General features: G+C 37.6%; 1 protein-coding gene across 2 annotated transcripts in view; it reads right to left on the bottom strand.

The window, feature by feature from the left end:
- The window catches only part of ankfy1.S (ankyrin repeat and FYVE domain containing 1 S homeolog), a 40,470-nt gene that overhangs the window by 20,959 nt on the left and 1,624 nt on the right, over positions 1 to 17,887 (bottom strand). The window contains exons 2-10 of one of the 2 annotated variants that reach the window (XM_041584127.1): positions 9,014 to 9,107; positions 7,595 to 7,787; positions 5,635 to 5,753; positions 4,563 to 4,698; positions 3,274 to 3,397; positions 2,943 to 3,092; positions 2,021 to 2,186; positions 1,587 to 1,791; positions 138 to 206 (exon numbers count right to left, since the gene is read on the bottom strand). In XM_041584127.1, the coding sequence (XP_041440061.1) occupies positions 138 to 206; positions 1,587 to 1,791; positions 2,021 to 2,186; positions 2,943 to 3,092; positions 3,274 to 3,397; positions 4,563 to 4,698; positions 5,635 to 5,753; positions 7,595 to 7,787; positions 9,014 to 9,047 (1,196 nt within the window). In that variant the 5' untranslated portion in view covers positions 9,048 to 9,107. The remainder of the gene's footprint in view (positions 1 to 137; positions 207 to 1,586; positions 1,792 to 2,020; positions 2,187 to 2,942; positions 3,093 to 3,273; positions 3,398 to 4,562; positions 4,699 to 5,634; positions 5,754 to 7,594; positions 7,788 to 9,013; positions 9,108 to 17,887) is intronic. The other variant, XM_018249694.2, reaches the window with a different exon arrangement.

The raw sequence follows: 17,887 nt of genomic DNA, 5'->3' as shown, positions 1-17,887 counted from the left end.
GTAAAATGATTTCAGACAGAATCACACACTTACTTAATATAAAAAAAATATTTTTTCCTAATTCCATGTAAAGTTTCCCAAGTTTTAATCTACATCAAAATGTAGATTGTAGCATTAAAATGAAAGCAATCACTTACTGTTTGCACAGAAGCAGCTGGTTGAAGACATAATCATTCCTTGCAAGAACAGCAGCATGCAAAGGAGTCCTGCAGGTGGCAAGCAAGAGCATTAGACATAATATTTACCCATAATGAACATACCATGCATCTTTCTGTTGCAGTCAGGTAAATACTACTGGAAATGTATTAGATTAGGTACAGTGGGAAACACTGGAACTAAATGTTAAAAACTGCCTGGGGGGGAGATGTTAGCCTTAGTTTTCCGAAGTCATCCGAAGTTTCCTTGTGAGGCAACTTCGGAATACGAAGCTCCGCGAATGCCATCCTGCTGGAGATTTTTCATTATAGTAGCGGGAAGGTAGGGAAAGGCAGTTCGGGGAGATTGTCGCCCAGAAGAAGAGGCGATTTGTCGCCAGGGGCGACTAATCTCCCCGAATCTGCCCGTGTGCCCTTACCCTTAAAGGGATCCAATAATTACAGTAAATTTTATCCTGTATTTAACACATACAAAAAGTTTACACAGATAAAACACCTCTCATTCTGATAAATAAGCTGTAAACACAGCAGTTTGCTCTGTCAGCAATCTTGTACCCTAGACGTCTTCATGCTTGCTGTAGCTTGGCTACTATCTACTGAGACATTTTACTGAAAGAATTTTTTTTTCTGTTATTTGAACATTTATAAGTCTTAATAACTGTATTTGAAGCATCTGAAAACATAATAGCTCAGAGAGTAGCATTTCTACAGTCCCGGCCAAGATGGCTGGGCACCCTGAGCAACTCTGCTGGCCACCTAGCTCCTCTCCCACATGCATGTGTGCATTCGTGCTGTCAACGCTCTGGCTGGGGGATGTAAAATAATCAGTGGAGTGACAAGGGCCCGGACTAGGGGCAGGTGACAGAAAAGGTATGTGCCTAGCATCCCCCTAGACCAGTGATCCCCAACCAGTAGCTCGCGAGCAACATGTTGCTCTCCAGCCCCTTGGATGTTGCTCCCAGTGGCCTCAAAGCAGGTGCTTATTTTTGAATTCCAGGCTTGGAGGCAAGTTTTGGTTGCATAAAAACCAGGTGTACTCTCAAACAGAGCCTTAATGTAGGTTGACAATCCACAAAGGGGCTACTAAATGGTCATTAACAGCACTTATTTGGCACCCAGGAACATTTTTCATGCTAGTGTTGCTCCCCAACTCCTTTTACTTCTGAATGTTGCTCACGGCTTGTAAAGGTTGGGGATCCCTGCCCTAGACACAGACAGGTTAATTAGCTTCTGATGAAATTGACCCTGGAAGGTGTGTGTGAATGTGATAGGGACCTTAATTTATAAGCTCCACTGTGACAGGGACTGATGGCAATTTCTGTATTATGCTGCTCACTAAATATCACAATGATTATGGAATTATGGAAATTCCCATCACAACAGCCAGATTCAGACAATATATTCAGATATTGATACATAGTGCATACTTGCCTTCCTTTGCTGTCTTGCATGTTAGGATTTGCTCCTGCTTTTAAAAGTGTTTCGGCAATTTGTGCTATATCGGACATCACTTCCAAGGAACGGCCCTTTGTTGTGCAAGAAGCTACCAAATGCAGAGGAGTCTGTTGTTCTCCAACAGTGGCAGCATTTACAAGAGCACCATTTTTTATGAGAAAATTTGCAGCAAATTTATCATCTTCAAGAAAAGAACAAAGCATTCTTAGCCCCACCTTCTCCATAGCATCCTCAAATATATTCCCAGATATAATATTTATCACTATATATCAGTGACAAAGCTAGTGATTCTAACATTTTACACCTCCTCTGCTATAGATATTAAAACTAAGTATTATTGTATGGCAAACTCTTTATAGTCTACAATGCAAGGGATACCCTTCGTCTCCCACAGAACACGTAATACTCACCTCTATAAATGGCTTTATGTAATAAGCTGCAACCCTTTTTGTCCATCATATCAACATCTGCTTTGCTATTAACTAAAGTAGTTGCTATGCTTTCCAGTCTCCGGGAGAGAGCTAAATCCAAGGAAAGATCTCCATTTTGGTCCAGTTCATTTAATTTCCCAGGTAACTGAAATGACAGTTTAACTTCTTTGTTCCAAATTTCAAATAAAGAGCAAAAATATGTATAGAAGAACTATTGTGAAAATTAAAATGCAACATGAGCCTAATTGCAAGGGAATTAAGAAATTTCTAACTATAATCAATTAAAAATTATGTAGTGGGTTATACCTAAAACTCGATTTTTGGTCACTTTATTAAAAAAAAATTTGACTAAACTCCCAAACCCTCTTAATTTAGCAATAAAATATCTATATATATAAAAAAAAAAAAAATCGGCTTGACAAAATCAAGCCTCAATTCTTTTTCGAATTGTCGCTCCAAAAACTCAAATTTATCAGATTATCGAACGAAAACCAGTGCAAACAGCCCAAAACTATTGAGAATCCTGAAGGTAGAAAACATTTTTTTTTTTAAAAAACAAGTTTGAGGTGTACAGTATTCCAAACTCTGGAAGATATTTATTAAAATGTTTTAGCTTTTTTATAGAATGAGAGGAAATCTAAGGAAATTTTCCAGTATAAATTTATTAAAATTGTCCATTGATTTTGAAGTTATTTGTAAATATAATTGCAATTAGTAAATTTTTTCTGAATCCTGGATCTTACTTTTTAAACAATTGAGCAGAAGTCAGTTCTCTTCCAGGTCTGTTTGTCACATGGCTTTTGCTACATTGTTTCAAATTTCAGAATCAAAAATTGCATGGAATATAAAGAGCCAGATGTAAAGAATGTAAAGAATTAAATGAAAATACTCTATAACTTACCTGGGAATCCATTTCTATTAGGTACAAGAAAACAACATCTTCTCTTTCCAACTTTATTGCTTTGTGCAAAGGGAACTGTGTCTTTGATTTGATCATTTTGTACAATAGCTGAGCACTCATCGAGCTGAAGTCTTCTTTTCTTAGGTCATCCTGGTGGGTATGGAAAAAAAAAAGTTTAAGAAATAGCAATTCAATTCTTCTTTAGCTGTGGTATTTAGAATTAAAATGATGTTTAGATGATCGAACAAAAAAAATAACCACGGACTGATAATCTGCAAAGGTTCACCGTATGTTGAAATCACGGTTTTAATGACAAGAGGTATTTTCTTACCCAGTGACTTGCAATAATTTCAGCACAGTAGTTTAACAGAGCACTGGCATCCAGCTCCTCGGCAGTCTGATAAAAACGTATGCAATTCCTCACATTCACCAGAGACATAACACCCTTCTCACACCTGGCACAAAAGGAAAACTGAATGACACAAGTGTTCAGTTTGATTTACAAAAAAAGTATAATTATTTTTGAAGTTACTACCAAGGAAATCATCTCTTTGGTGGTGTTTGCTTGGCATTAGGGTAAGGTATTGCTGTGTAGAGTATATATGCCTGGTGTCAGGTTGTACCAAATGGCAGTTTATAACAGCAGCCCTTAAAATCTTAAATGAGAGCTACATAACTATTTATAGTGAAACTAAAGCCCGAGCAAAAAAATGTTTGCAAATAAAAGAGACTCAATTGACATAAATATAGAGAATGCCAGCAGTCAGAATGGAAACTAGAATATTTTAATTTCCATGGGCTGCAATAGGAACCCAATAACTATATCTTAAGCATACATTAAACAAAAATATTGGCTCTTTAAAACTACAAAATTTGACGTTTAAAGAAAATAAGGTTTCTTTTCCTTTGGTTTACGGATATCTTTTGACTAACCTGGAAATTATATTTGGTGCGGCATTCACCTAGTTAAAGCATGAAGGGCTAAATGTTGTGGGTGGATACTTTACTGTTTTCTAAAAAAAAAAAACAAATAAAGTGAAATTCATTGGAGGGTACCAATGTGTTAGGCTCTCCTAGTGCCCTGACACAAGCGAGCGTTCCTTCCCAAAGCCCTAGAGATCCGATGCACTGTTCTGACTCTAATTTGCAGTAGAGTAAAACTTATGACTTGGGACTTAAGTCCCAGTCTTTACTCTAATATGCTCATGTGGTGTCCGAGACACCAAAGAGGATTGCTGAGGCATTGAACGCATGGGGGTATATTTATCAAAGAGTGAAGTTAAAGATCGACACAGTCTGCTGGAGTGAAGTTCCGCCACTCTCCATTTATTTCTATGGGATTTTGAAAGGCGTATTTATCTAAGGATGAACTTTCATTTTCACTCATTGATAAATAACATTTCCAAAATCCCAAAGAAATGAATGGAGAGTGGCTGAATTTCACTGTAGAGGACTGTGGTAATCTCTAACTTAGCTCTTTGATAAATATACCCCATAGTGTGACAGAATAGTACCCAGGGCCATTCTAAGGTTAGCGATCATATATACTAGTTTAATAAATTCACTTTCCTTCTCCTTTAAGAGAAATATCCATAGTCAAATTAAGTGGAATGCACTTACCTTTCCCTAAGAAGTTGAAGTTGGAAACGATTAGCTAGTTTCATCAACTCCGTTAAGAATATATCATCTTCCCTTAAATCCAGCTCATCTGTGTAGATCCAACGCAGCATTGCCATAGTCACCTCAGGGTTAGAGTCTAGAGATAAAAAAGAAAAGCTATGCTTGTGTAGAACTGAGATATGTGGCCACATTTAATTTCTTACTTTAGAATATGCCCCCTAAATAATTTTCTCTGAAAAAACAAAAGAGTATCTTCTACATTATCCCAGCTAAGATATAACTAATCCTTGTTGGAGGATATAACAGTTCTACTGGGTCTAATTAGTGTTTAAATACATTTTTAGTAGCCATAAGGTGTGAAGATCCAAATTATAGAAAAACTCCTTATCCAGAAAACCTCAGGTATCAAGCATTCTGGGTAACAGGTCTCATAAAGTACCTGTAATTCATGCATAGAGGGATCTATTTACTTTGTGGCTCTTATACTACATGAAAGGAACAATGTTTTTCTTAAAGTATTTTTATGATTTTAAAGTCCTTGAACAGCATTAATTATTTCCATTCCTTAAGCATACCTAAAGGCAAATTAGGAGGTTAATCACAAATACACTGAACCTCGAGTTCCATAGGACTTAAAGTGATACTGACACTAAAAATTTTCTTTTCAAAATATGAATCTACTTTAAAAGTTACTTATAGGTCATGTTGATCGTTTTTAGCTGATAGGTCTGTTACTTGAAGTTCCTAAACCGGACTGTTTTGTCAACCTGACTGTCCCTTCTTAATCTGTCAGTGTTAGAAAAAAGTTTTCTCTGTCCAAATATTTATGGACTGAACTGTATGTGCTAGGTGAAATTTGGCTGACCTTGGGTCAAGAATCGAATCATAATGCAGGCTGTCGGGAGAGGACTGCATCAACGTGTAGTATGTAGTCATCTCTCCAAAACTATTTTCAAACCTGTCTGAAAGATACCTGGCAGGTTTCCAACCCCTACACAGGCTGATAAACTGGTGGCCATGTCTAAAGAGCCACCTTTGTTTCCATAAAGAACATGATGGCATCTCAACTCACCTGACAGGTCAAGTTCTTTAGTTGAAGCCAAATTGGTTGGACTCCAAACCTCACTTCTTGCAGCCAGTACAAATTTATGGGCATTTATGTGTTTGTCTCCAACTTTTATCTTCAGATCACTAAAAAACATAAAAACGAAGCTCATTTGACATTACATTACAATTACGTTATAATTGATCTGAAAATGTAAAAATGTATTCCTTTTACAAATCACTTTATAATTCCATTTCTTTTTCCTCACAAGTTTTAACAGTGTTGTGCTGTTCCAGTAGAGATTTTGACCTTGTATATTCATTTTCATATATGGGGTATATTAACCAGAAATTGTAATATAATACGATTGCATTATTTTGCAGCTGATGGGAGTGCCAATACATCTTGCTGCAGAGGTGTAGGTTACAGCAAGCTTCCTGTGTTTGAGATTGGGAAATGGAGAATCTGCTTTACAGTTACATCCGGTGATAAAATGGTAGTTGTTTCCAGGAATGAAAAACAGGAACTAACTGGAATATCGGCTCATACACAGACAGTGATTAAGCCACAGAAGGACACCAGGAAAGCATTTGTTATGTTTAACTCTATGCAGTTCAAACTACATATGGTACAATCAGCTCAAAGCAAAGTTTTACTTCATGTATACTAAAATTAGTTTGACTAAACCAAATAAAATAGGTGTTTAGTGCAGACCTTAACATTTATAATTTATGTACTATTAAAGCAGAACTAAACCCTAACAATAAACATGGCTAAAAATTCTGTATTTTATATACTGAACTTATTGCACCGGCCTAAAGTTTGACCACGCCCAATTTGTGGCCACATCCCCTAATTACCATGTTCATTTTACAAAATTTGGCACGTTATAAAAGTTTGAAAATACTTCTGTGTTTTTTATGTTATTACAGTTTTGCTAATGAAGATGAATTGCCCTTTAAGCTGTCACAGTTTCCCCAAGAGACCTGCTAATCTTAAATTGTTCTGATTGTTTCTTTGCTTATCTTAAATTGTATCAAAGCGCACATGCCATGTATTCTGGGCTCTCTGCCAAAAGTCAATTGTATTTTATAAACTTTGTATCTTTTTATGGCTGTTCAGTGCAGGAGATCAAAGAGAAAGTCGGGACATTTTAGTAACAATTCGGTACAGCGGGTTGAGCTGTCAAAATCAGGGCTGTCCCACGACAAATGGGACAGTTGGGAGGTATGAGATAACTCTTAGATACAATATATATTTCCAAAACAGATGTCCTTGAGAAATGGAAACATGTCTGGGGCAATTTATGGCAGCAAGCACACTTGCGGTCATGCAAAAACATATGCAATTGCTGTATAAACTGACACCATTCATTCACGGGTAGATTTATCAACATGTGAGTTTAAAGCTAAATAAATAAAAACTTACCATGTTCTATTCATTCCTATGGGATATTTAGAACTGTATTTATCAAATGGTGAGTTCTAACTTTCACGTATTGATAAATACCCCTAAAAGTTTTTTCATCATTTTTTTTATTTTATGACCATTTTTCAAATATTCAAGTTTTAAAATTCATTTTTTAACTTCTCTTGTCTCCCCAGGGCATCAGTGGGAGGGGGGTTCACTGTAAACTCTAATTTGATACATTAGATGATATTTTCTTTATCTATATGGCCCTGCTGTGCATAATCCTCTATCTTCATTATAGACAGCAGTTATAATTGATACAAAAGTAACATAACATTCCATAGATACCTAAGACATGTATCAACTAATATTGTAAGGTTCTGAGTCTACATCTGGATGACTGAGATTTCAGGCTAAAACATCAAGAGAGGAACATTATAATTTAAAAAATGTAAAAATGGTAGAAAATAGAAAGCAACTGAGGTGAACAACCTCGTACCTTTTTAACATAACTGTTTAAGCATACAGTAGGGTTTAATATATTTGAAACATACAGTTTGCAGTAAGACCACCCTACCTATACTGCTCCTGCTCGAAGAGTTGTGCCACGATAGAGAGGAGGCGGCTGATAAAAGAATCATTGGAGGCTTCTTTGTTAGCCTGGGCTGCTAGGAGAGTGCATTTTTTCTCAGTCTCTGCCAGCTTCTGTTGCAGTTTGACATACTCCTGACGGAGAAGTGCCAGGTGCTTCTGCAGCTTTCCCACCTCCTCTGCAACACAAAACAAAAATGCATATAATCAAAATCACAAGGAAGAAAAATACATCCCAACTGACCAAAGATTTTTTTTTTACCATCAAGACCATCAGAAGCACAAGAGGATAGAGGATCCTGGCTGTTGAAGTGGCACTTTTAGAAATCACATAACTTACAAAGTATTTACAGGGTTACTGGGTTAAAGGTCCAGTAAAGAACCAGAACATGAATCTATACATTTATAAATTGTATCTGTCTGTAATACAACTTCAAATTTTGGCAACAACAATTATTTTCTACAAGAATGTTTTAATGAATATAGTGCTGCTTGCATCCGCAGCCCTCTATATTAAAACACGTTAATAAAACAGATGCTCAGAGCCATAAATGACATTTCACCATGTTTATCTCCAGTTAAGTGCTAAAACATTTTATTCTAAATAGATTAACTGCAATGTGCTATGCAATGTGTTCATTACAGTCCAACTGAACCTCGAATCGCAACTTCCATAATAAAGTAACAATATCATATAATATATTGTATAATATCAAAGTACATTACAGCTCCTGAATAACACACACATTTTATAAAATGTATAAAGGTACTGGTACATTCTATTTAAATGTATACAAAGCCCTTTTGATTTTGGACGTTAATGGATTTTTTATCCCTTGCATCATAGGAAAGTCACAATTCAATTCAAATCAATTTTCATGTCAATCACCAAACATTAGATATACTAGTTATATCTTAGATATACGTTGTGGGGTGAAGGTGCTGCATTGTGGGTAAAAGACATTGTGACCGCATTGGAAATTGCACTTTGCATAGTGCACTTTTGGTTGTAAACAATCCCTTTTAAGAAGCAGTGTATAATTGTTGATTAATCTGAACTTCCAAAAATAAATATGTATGTATGTATATATATTATATATATATATATATATAAACAAATACAAGATTCCTCTGCACTCAACCCATATTTGTTTATATGTTTTTTGTGGTCACACCCTCATTGCACCCCCGCCTAATGATTTTAAAAACTAGTGGTGAGCACAACTTTCCCTTGTTTGGTATATATATATATATATATATATATATATATATATATATATATATATATATATATATATATTATTTTTTTTTTTTTTTTACAGATTGGAAGGAAACCATGATAGTCTGTGCCTGACTCATTTCCCAAACCACCCAAAACTCTCATTGTCATGCACCCCTCCCTTACCTATTGGAAGTGATGGATTCTCTTTGCACTTCATAGTGGGTGTTTTTTTCTCTGGAAAGCACAGGAACTTCAAATCACCAGCATCGATCACTTCCTAATAGTCACCACAAGCAGAGACAGGCTATTATGATTTCCTTTCAATCTGTGTAGCATATATATATATATATATATATATATATATATATATATACATATATATATATATATATTTTTTTTTTTATTATAAACAAGAACTGCTTTGACCAACTTTCAGTAACATCCACTTATCGGGCACTTCCTGGGGACCCCAAAATGACATTTAAAAGGGAGTTGAACTCTAAACTTCATAATGCCCTTTCGGCGGGCTGGTTGGATCAGGGGACCTTCCAGTTTTTGACCTCTGATTTTCCTAGAGTGCCCATCATTTACACGCTCCCCAAGATTCATAAGTACCAGTCTGCACCCCCAGGGAGACCAATCATATCAGCAGTGGGTTCATTATTTCAACCAATAGCTACCTTTGTGGACTCCTTCCTACAACCACTTGTTACCAACATGCCCTCATATACACGCGATGCCACCCATGTCATCCAGATCCTCAACGGACTTGACAGACTCCCAGAACATTGCTTACTAGCTACCATGGATGTCAGCAGTCTTTACACCGTGATACCCCATGATCAAGGGATAATGGCCTGCAGGGAAGCATTGGAAACACGACTGGACAAGTCTGTCCCGACCGAATTTCTCATTGATCTCCTGGAGCTGGCCCTGACCAAGAATTACTTTAGATTCGAGAACTCTTTTTATTTGCAGATATCTGGCACAGCGATGGGCAGTGCCCTGGCACCGTCTTATGCAAACTTGTTCATGTTACGCTACGAACAAAATCACGTTATGAGGGGAGCTGCAGATAAGTTGGTTGCTTATCTACGATATATCGATGACCTGCTAATGATATGGGATGGGGACGCTGCTTCACTGACTGGATTCTTTAACATGCTTAACTCCATGGACACCCCAATTAGATTTACCATGAAGTATGACACAAAGAGCATAGAGTTTCTTGATTTGTTGATCTACAAGACAGAAGATGGTTTGGGAACAAGCCTGTACAGGAAACCGACCGATCGGAACACCATTTTACACGCAGCAAGCGATCATCCACCCTCTACCATTCGGGCGATCCCATACTCGCAATTCTTACGGACGATTCGTAACAACAGTGACCCTGAGAAATCACAGAAACAACTTATGGAAACCTTCACTAGATTCCTGGACAGAGGCTATAAGAAGGAATTACTGACCCAACAACTTCAGAGAGCTATACAATTCACACAAACTGATCTGATTACCAGAAAAACTAAAGACACGCCTCTGACAACACGGATGATCTTCACATCTAAATACTCACATGTTTCTAAACATCTAAGGAGTAGTATACAGAAAAATTCGCCTATCATTGCTATGGACAATTGCCTATACTTATTTGAAGCCCCACCACCCACCTTCGGTCATGGTAAAAACCATAACCTCAAGGATATCCTGGTAAAAACAGACTTTATTGATAAATCGAAGACAACTCCCAATTGGCTAAGCGGACAACAGAAATTGGGCTGATATCGGTGCCCAGACTGTACGACCTGCAGGTCTCTACTCATAGGGAAGGATTTCCCTCACCCACACACGGGCAAGCGCTTTAAGATCCAACACAGACTGTCGTGTACCACATCATTTGTGGTTTACATTGTGACTTGCCCATGTGGCCTTTACTATGTAGGGAAAGCTACCACCCCTCTACGTGATAGGATCGCTAATCATAGATCAGCTATCAGTAAGGCCATCAAAGAGAATTCAGCCAAACAACCTGTAGCTAGGCATTTCCTACAGATGGGACATGGCTTGCCCACCTTCCGCTGTATGGCGATAGACCACCAACCACCACTGTCTCGAGGTGGTAACAGAGACTTGGCCCTTCTCAGGAGAGAAGCAAGATGGATCCAACGGCTGGACACAGTCACCCCCCGTGGACTCAACGAAACACTTCCTCTGGGTTGTTTCCTGTGAATACCCAAGGACTATATTCATTCCTTGTGACAATAATTTATTACTACTTATTGGACTATGTATTATGCATCTTTTTCCCATTGCTGGACCACAGACGTAGATGTTTCTCTGTGTTCTTGCTTTTAACGCCTACAATTATATGTAATCATCGGTTATTTTATGTGATTTATTTACAGAAAACCCACCAGTAGTGGAATGTGTATACACCAGGGGCCCCATAGAAATTGAATATGGCCTCCCCAGGGCAATAGATCAGTACTATTTTGGATTTGTCCGCTTTTCTTTTGCTCCTGCAACTTGCTTTTAACCAACATATCCTATCCCCCTCTCTATCTCCCCATTTTCTCTGTGCCCCGTACATGTCAGCAGCTATTTGACTTGAGCCTACGTGAGAAGGTCATTGATCCATGACGCAGTGAAATGTGGGTCGTGACGAAAGTACCCGTGTCACATCTGAAACACGCTGACCTGGTTGTCTAAGACAGATGGGTAGCAATGGCTCATATGAGCGGGTAAGCGTGAAACTAGCTGCCTCCACAGTGTTCCTTAGGCCCTTGTAGTATGCCCATACAGCACCATGTAGCTGGGTGACCCCAGCGTCATTTTAAAACTACCGGCTGGCCGAACACAAATAAACCTACTGACAGACCAGCGCATAGCAGCGTCATCCGGTTGCCCCGGTAACCTCTGCGAACGAGTAGACCGGTGTACAGCAGTACCAGCGTGCTGATGCGCACGCCCACCTCCACACTGTGCTCTGATTGGACGACTTACACAGAGATGCGCTATGATTGGCTGTTGGCTCTTGTCTATACGATTAGCTTTACACTAACACAGTGGCACTCCCCCCTACTCGCAACTTTCTTTCTTTCTGTGTACCCTATCTATTTCACATGGCTACACTTGCCAACACTATTGAGGCTTTGTATGATGTTCTCACGTCCCACACTGATCTATGCTGATCTCTACACTTCCCCACACCATTTGGTGGTTGCTTAGCAATGGTTTTTGGCGCCAATAAACGGTCAGGGGGTTTAAATTCTGGGATGGGAATGGGTCTGGCTGTTTGTTTGTAATCTCCTGACGAAGATCCCTGTGGGGGATCGAAACGTTGAGTGGAATAAATACACAATTTACCTGCATTGAAAACATCCTGTGAGTGTCGCTTCTTTTCGCAAATATTTACCTACTTTGGCTGGCACCCAGGTTTCTACTGAGTTATATATATAACTCAGTATATATATATATATATATATATATATATATATATATATATATATATATATATATATATATATATATATATATATATATATATACACTCTGAAGACGGCTCAAGTAGTAGAGCTGAAACGTTGAAGAATAAAATCCTTTTTTGTTTTGTATAAAGTCCTGTTGGTGCAGTTTATTTTTCTGATTATACTTATTGTTAGTTTTTACCAGCACACAGGCATTGAAGTTTGTTTGACCGTGTGCACCGTCTCTAATTTGCATTGCTATATATATATATATATATATATATATATATATATATATATATATATATATATATATATATATATATATATATATATATATATATATATATATATATATATATATCTACACATGCACGGGAGAACGTACAAACTCTTTGCAGATGATACCCTGGCTGGAATCAAACACAGGACCCCAGCACTGCAAGGTGCAGCGGTGCTAACAATTCAACTTCCAACAAATTAGAGGTGTTCCATTTATACTGTCATTAGTTAGTTAATGTATGATGGTCTTGGCTAGATGAAGGGGGATCAAGAGACAAAGCTTTATTGAGGGATTTGGGGAAAAACTTAAAAATAATTTTTGTCATTATAGTAACATTGTAGTTTTTGACTGTGCAAATAGTACAATCAGAAACGCATATGCTTTGGGCCATCTCGAACAGTTGCGGGCCTGGTCTGTCAGTTGCCCCAGGCAACCCAACTTAGGTCCCCACCGCAGCTGTGTGCAACCGAGGACGCGCGTGTGTGTTCGTGCACAAGGCCACATAAGCATTGGCAAAACAGTGCCTCAGTATCAAAAACATTACAATGAAAATTTGATCGCAAGGGATACTTTGAACACATTATGTGGCAATAATTCATCGTGCGACTTATTTTCAACGTAAATTTGATCAAAATAGACTATACACAGTCTCACCTATAAACTTTGAACTCACTCACTTTGATCCTCATCTATAAACTTTGATCTTATTTATTCCAAATCAAAGATACTGATTCTAATAGACATTACAGAACACAAGTCTAATCCAAGTCAGTAGGAAACTTATCCCTCTTACAAATAGATCACAAATACACAAAATACAATTTAGGAGGTTTTTATTTAACCCTTGCTAATAAATAGTGTTTCAATCAAATTACTTTTGGGCATGAAATGATGTAAAACACAAGAGTGGAAAAGGTTAACTGAGCTTATTGTAAGGAAATAGAAAACAATGCTCTCCTTTTGTTATACAAAAAGCCTGTGCTCAGCATTTCTGTACACTGTTTGCTACAGTATAGTAACAGATATATTTCAACTTTTAACAAGAGACAGCAAGAATTTCCAAAAACTTTCCAGGGATTTATTGTGTTCATTATATAACATAATGTTTCTATGGAATTAAATGTATTTAACAGAAATAAATCTTCAGTAGCAGTATATTTCTATTTTACACATATTTATTGCATGTGTGCCTCTGACACCAAGCTGTGCTTAGGTAAGGGGTCGCTGACCACTGGCAAGTCTACATAATGATGTATAAGGGCAGACAAGAGAATCCGACAATTCTACAAGTCTGTCCTCTGAATTCACTGGCGTGTCTAGTTTTTGATTCAGTGCTTACTGTAATGCAAGTACGCACCCACACCTTTCCATCTTTGGATGCTTTAGACCGAGTATACTTTGCTACATATGTTTAATATCTAATACATACCAGACAGTGTTGTAACAGCAACACTTGTTGATAAAATATAGTACGGTAAGGGCACGGTTTTATTATCATAACCAAACATTCCACTTGAGCTACTCAAGATTCTTTATCCAGAATGCTAAGCAATAAGTACCCACCCATTCCTGGGAGAGTCTTTTTTAACAGACTTTAAACAGCATAATAAAGGTCAACAGCTGTAACATTCTGTACAACATAAACACATGTTAAGCTGTTCTCCAAATTATAAAAAAAGATTGTTGTTAGATTAATAATAACGGTTTTATGACCAATCAATTTAAAATGAAACTATACCCAAATTAACCTTTGTAAACAATGAAATACCTATATGTAATGCTATCTAAACAGGAATCAAAGTGCTGATGAAGAGAGTTCATGTATAATGTTTAATAAAGCTAACCTTTCCAGTAGGGCACTGGAAGCATGCAATCATTGCCAACATAGTTAACCTTAAATGACCCCCTATCTGGGAAAAGTATGTTGATAAAGCATATTCTTGAAACACTAACCAGCATTAAAGTATGCAACATGGGCTTAAATCAAAGAAAAATACCTATAAGTTAATACCTGAAATCCCCCATACCCAGACAGCCAAGTAAACAAATGTGTATAATATAAGAGTCAAGCGTACCAAAGTTCTGTCGTGAACATGAAAGAGAGACAACGGGAAGAGGCAGTTTTGTGTTTACGGCTGAAACAATAAAAAAAATATGCCTGCTGGCATGCCATCAATGTCTTACAAAGTTTGCCCAATATTAATTGCATTGTTGGTTCCTTTAACAGCTGATTACTACAATGTGGCCACGTCTACGTGTGCTTCTGTAATAATGTTCACAAATAAACCACTCAACTGAATATGATGGTTCTTTATTTGAAGATCTTGATAGATATGGAGCAATCACTTTACATACAAATGTACTCAGCCTTATATATACACACAGAACAGAGTTTAACATATCACAGGATTGAAAAAATAAGACAAAGATTATTTATAATAAGGGCATAAAAAGCAATACACAAATGCACTCAAATCCTACTACCTTTCTATATGGTTATTAATACCATGCAGGCTTAATTCCTGCAGTGCTCGCCCTTTTACCGAGTGGGTCCAGGTGCAAATGCCCCAAACCTGTCGCTTAATTCATCATGTTTCAATATGCAATAATGGTGTACAGGTTACTCACCGCTCCTAGTCTCTGGTTAGGGTGTGACGCCCCGAACCCGCAGCTTTGGGAGGCTTTCACAATCGATACGATACCCTTGCAGCGTGCACAACAGATCAGTATTCAGCGTACGTGTGGGATTACACTAAACGTGTTAGGAGGATTGTCCAGGAAATAAAACTGTTTTACTTCACCGCTGTCTACTGATCTTTTGAGTGCACGCTGCAAGGGTATTGTATCGATCATAAAAAACAATGTGTTGGCACCACCGATAAGTCATCGCCTAAGCCAGGCTCAAAAGTGGGGCTTAAATGTTATGCTCAGACAAAGAAACGTTTGTTCTTATGTTTTAATTACAAATAAATTTTTTTATTTTGTTTAGCAAGTTCTGTGATGTGCCAAACTTTTTTCTGTATGTGATTTTTTTGTGCACCCTGGGATTTGTCCTTATATGACACATGGAGCTACTAGTGGCAAGTTAATTGTCACACCCAGGGCCGGAACTAGGGGTAGGCAGAAGAGGCACCTGCCTGATGGGGGGCACTGGACAAGTACCTCTTCAAGGGTCTTCTGCCACCCCTAGTCTGGGTTGTCCCTTCCTCCCCTCCCCTCTGTTATTGCGCATGCGCGCCCATTTACATGCACACACAGGGGGGTTGGAGGGGTGGACGGCCAGGGTTGCCTTGGGCATCCAGTCAGCTTGGCCCTCCCTGGTCATGCCTATAAAATAGACAAGAGTCAGAATTGCCTATGCTAAGACACTATTTGTGTTTTAGCAGAGGGAGTTCTCAGTACTGTCTATGGCAGGGTATGTTTTTTGGTATTTTGTAGCCACAACAAATAGCTGCTACTAGCAGCACTGTGTGTCATTGCTCTAATGCGTGATACTGACATTAAACACAGTGCTGCTCCCTGTAAATACTGTCCCAAACCAGTTATTACACACATACCCCATGTGTGGTTATGCTGATTAAAATAAAGTGATATAATCTATGGAGCCCTTGAGCAGACGGGGAACCATACAACTTTACAGCCTTGCTCTAAGAGGTAAAATGACAACTGGAGATAAAAGAAATACATTTATTAAATGAAAGTAAATGAACTGTTCAGAACAACACTAACATGTTATTTTTAGAACTTCCCCATAGTAATGTTTGAAACATCACAGCCCTATCTCTGTACACAGGAACCAGTTCTCCAGCCCACCTTAATCCCTGTACCTAATGAAATCCCTCCCTATGTTTCATTGTGAAGTGATGGAATCCAGGACTTGAAGTCTCTCTGCTTTCCATAGCAGTTAGTGAACAGATTCCATGGAAAACAGGGGGCCTTCAAGTCCCAGAATTCCTAACTTCACAATGAAACGTATTACACTTATTTCTGGAAATTCAGATAATGTGTAGGCAATCGTTCTACATATGCCCAACTAAATAAGATCATGTTATTTTTCCCGTTAATTAGTTTAGTCCCTTTAGTTTTTTTCTTTTTTAAAAACGTACATAACATAAGGCTATAACTGTTAGAAAGAAATAAAATAGTTTCTTGTGTTAATTAACCTTTAAAGCAGTCAAGTAATAAGTGAAAAGTAGCTAGTAATTGTTAACTCATGTATCAAAAAGTCACAGCGACGGATAACTCATTTTCAGAGAACATGCCAGCTTTCATACATTCTTTTTCCAACTGCAATTGCTGAAAAAATGCTACTGAGATTAAATAAAACAATTATGTAAAGCTAAACAAGTCTGGAAACCCCAACCATATGTACAATAAATATGGAAATATAATTTGTCTTCGATTGATAGATGTATTCTAATGTAATAAAAATGTTACAAGTTGAAAAAATGTATATTTATAGTAACAGGTTTTCGTCAGATCCCCTCTACCAATTTAATAAAGTACAACTACTTTATGTTACATTTTGATACCTAAAAAACACTTTCTTTGAGCATCACTGGAGAATTAAACTGAAAAATCCAGCAAGACTATGATCTCTTTGGCTATGGGGAGGATGCAGCATTTATCTATTAAAAAAACTGCTGAAGGGCAATCCTTAATTTCACAACAGAATTAAGAGCAGTAGGGCAGTTTTACAAACAACATTCCAAAGGGAAAAAAAACAGAACAGCAGCTCATGTGTTAAAAATTTACTAAACTGGGATATTAACATGCCAGGAATTTAAAAATATGCAGCTGATTTGAGGCCACTGAGAGCAACATCCAAGGAGTTGGGAAGCATCATGTTCCTCACGAGCTACTGGTTGGGGATCACTGATATAGAGAGTGATATTCTGAGTCAATTTTCAATTGGTTTTCATTTTTTATTTGTTGTTTTTAGCTTTTTATTCAGCACCTCTCCAGTTTGCAATTTTAGCAATCTGGTTGCTAGGGTCCAAATGACCCTAGCAAACATGCACTGATTTCAATAAGAGACTGTAATATGAATAGGGGAGGGCCTGAATAGAAAGTTGAGTAACAAAAAGTAGCAAAAGCAATACATTTGTAGCCTTACATAGCATTTCGTTTTCAGATGGGGTCAGTGGCCCCCATTTGAAAGCTGGAAAGAATCGGAAGGCGGCGGCAAATAATTAAAAAAACATAAAAAAGAAATAATGAAGACCAATTGAAAAAATGCCCAGAATTGGCCATTGTATAACATATTAAAAGTTAACTTGAAGGTGAACCACCCCTTTAAAGTAACCT

Source organism: Xenopus laevis, chromosome 2S, assembly GCF_017654675.1.
Source record: "Xenopus laevis strain J_2021 chromosome 2S, Xenopus_laevis_v10.1, whole genome shotgun sequence".
Classification (NCBI taxonomy): Eukaryota; Metazoa; Chordata; class Amphibia; order Anura; family Pipidae; genus Xenopus; species Xenopus laevis.
The sequence above is the reverse complement of the archived record's forward strand: the minus strand, read 5'-3'. Positions and strand labels throughout refer to the sequence as shown.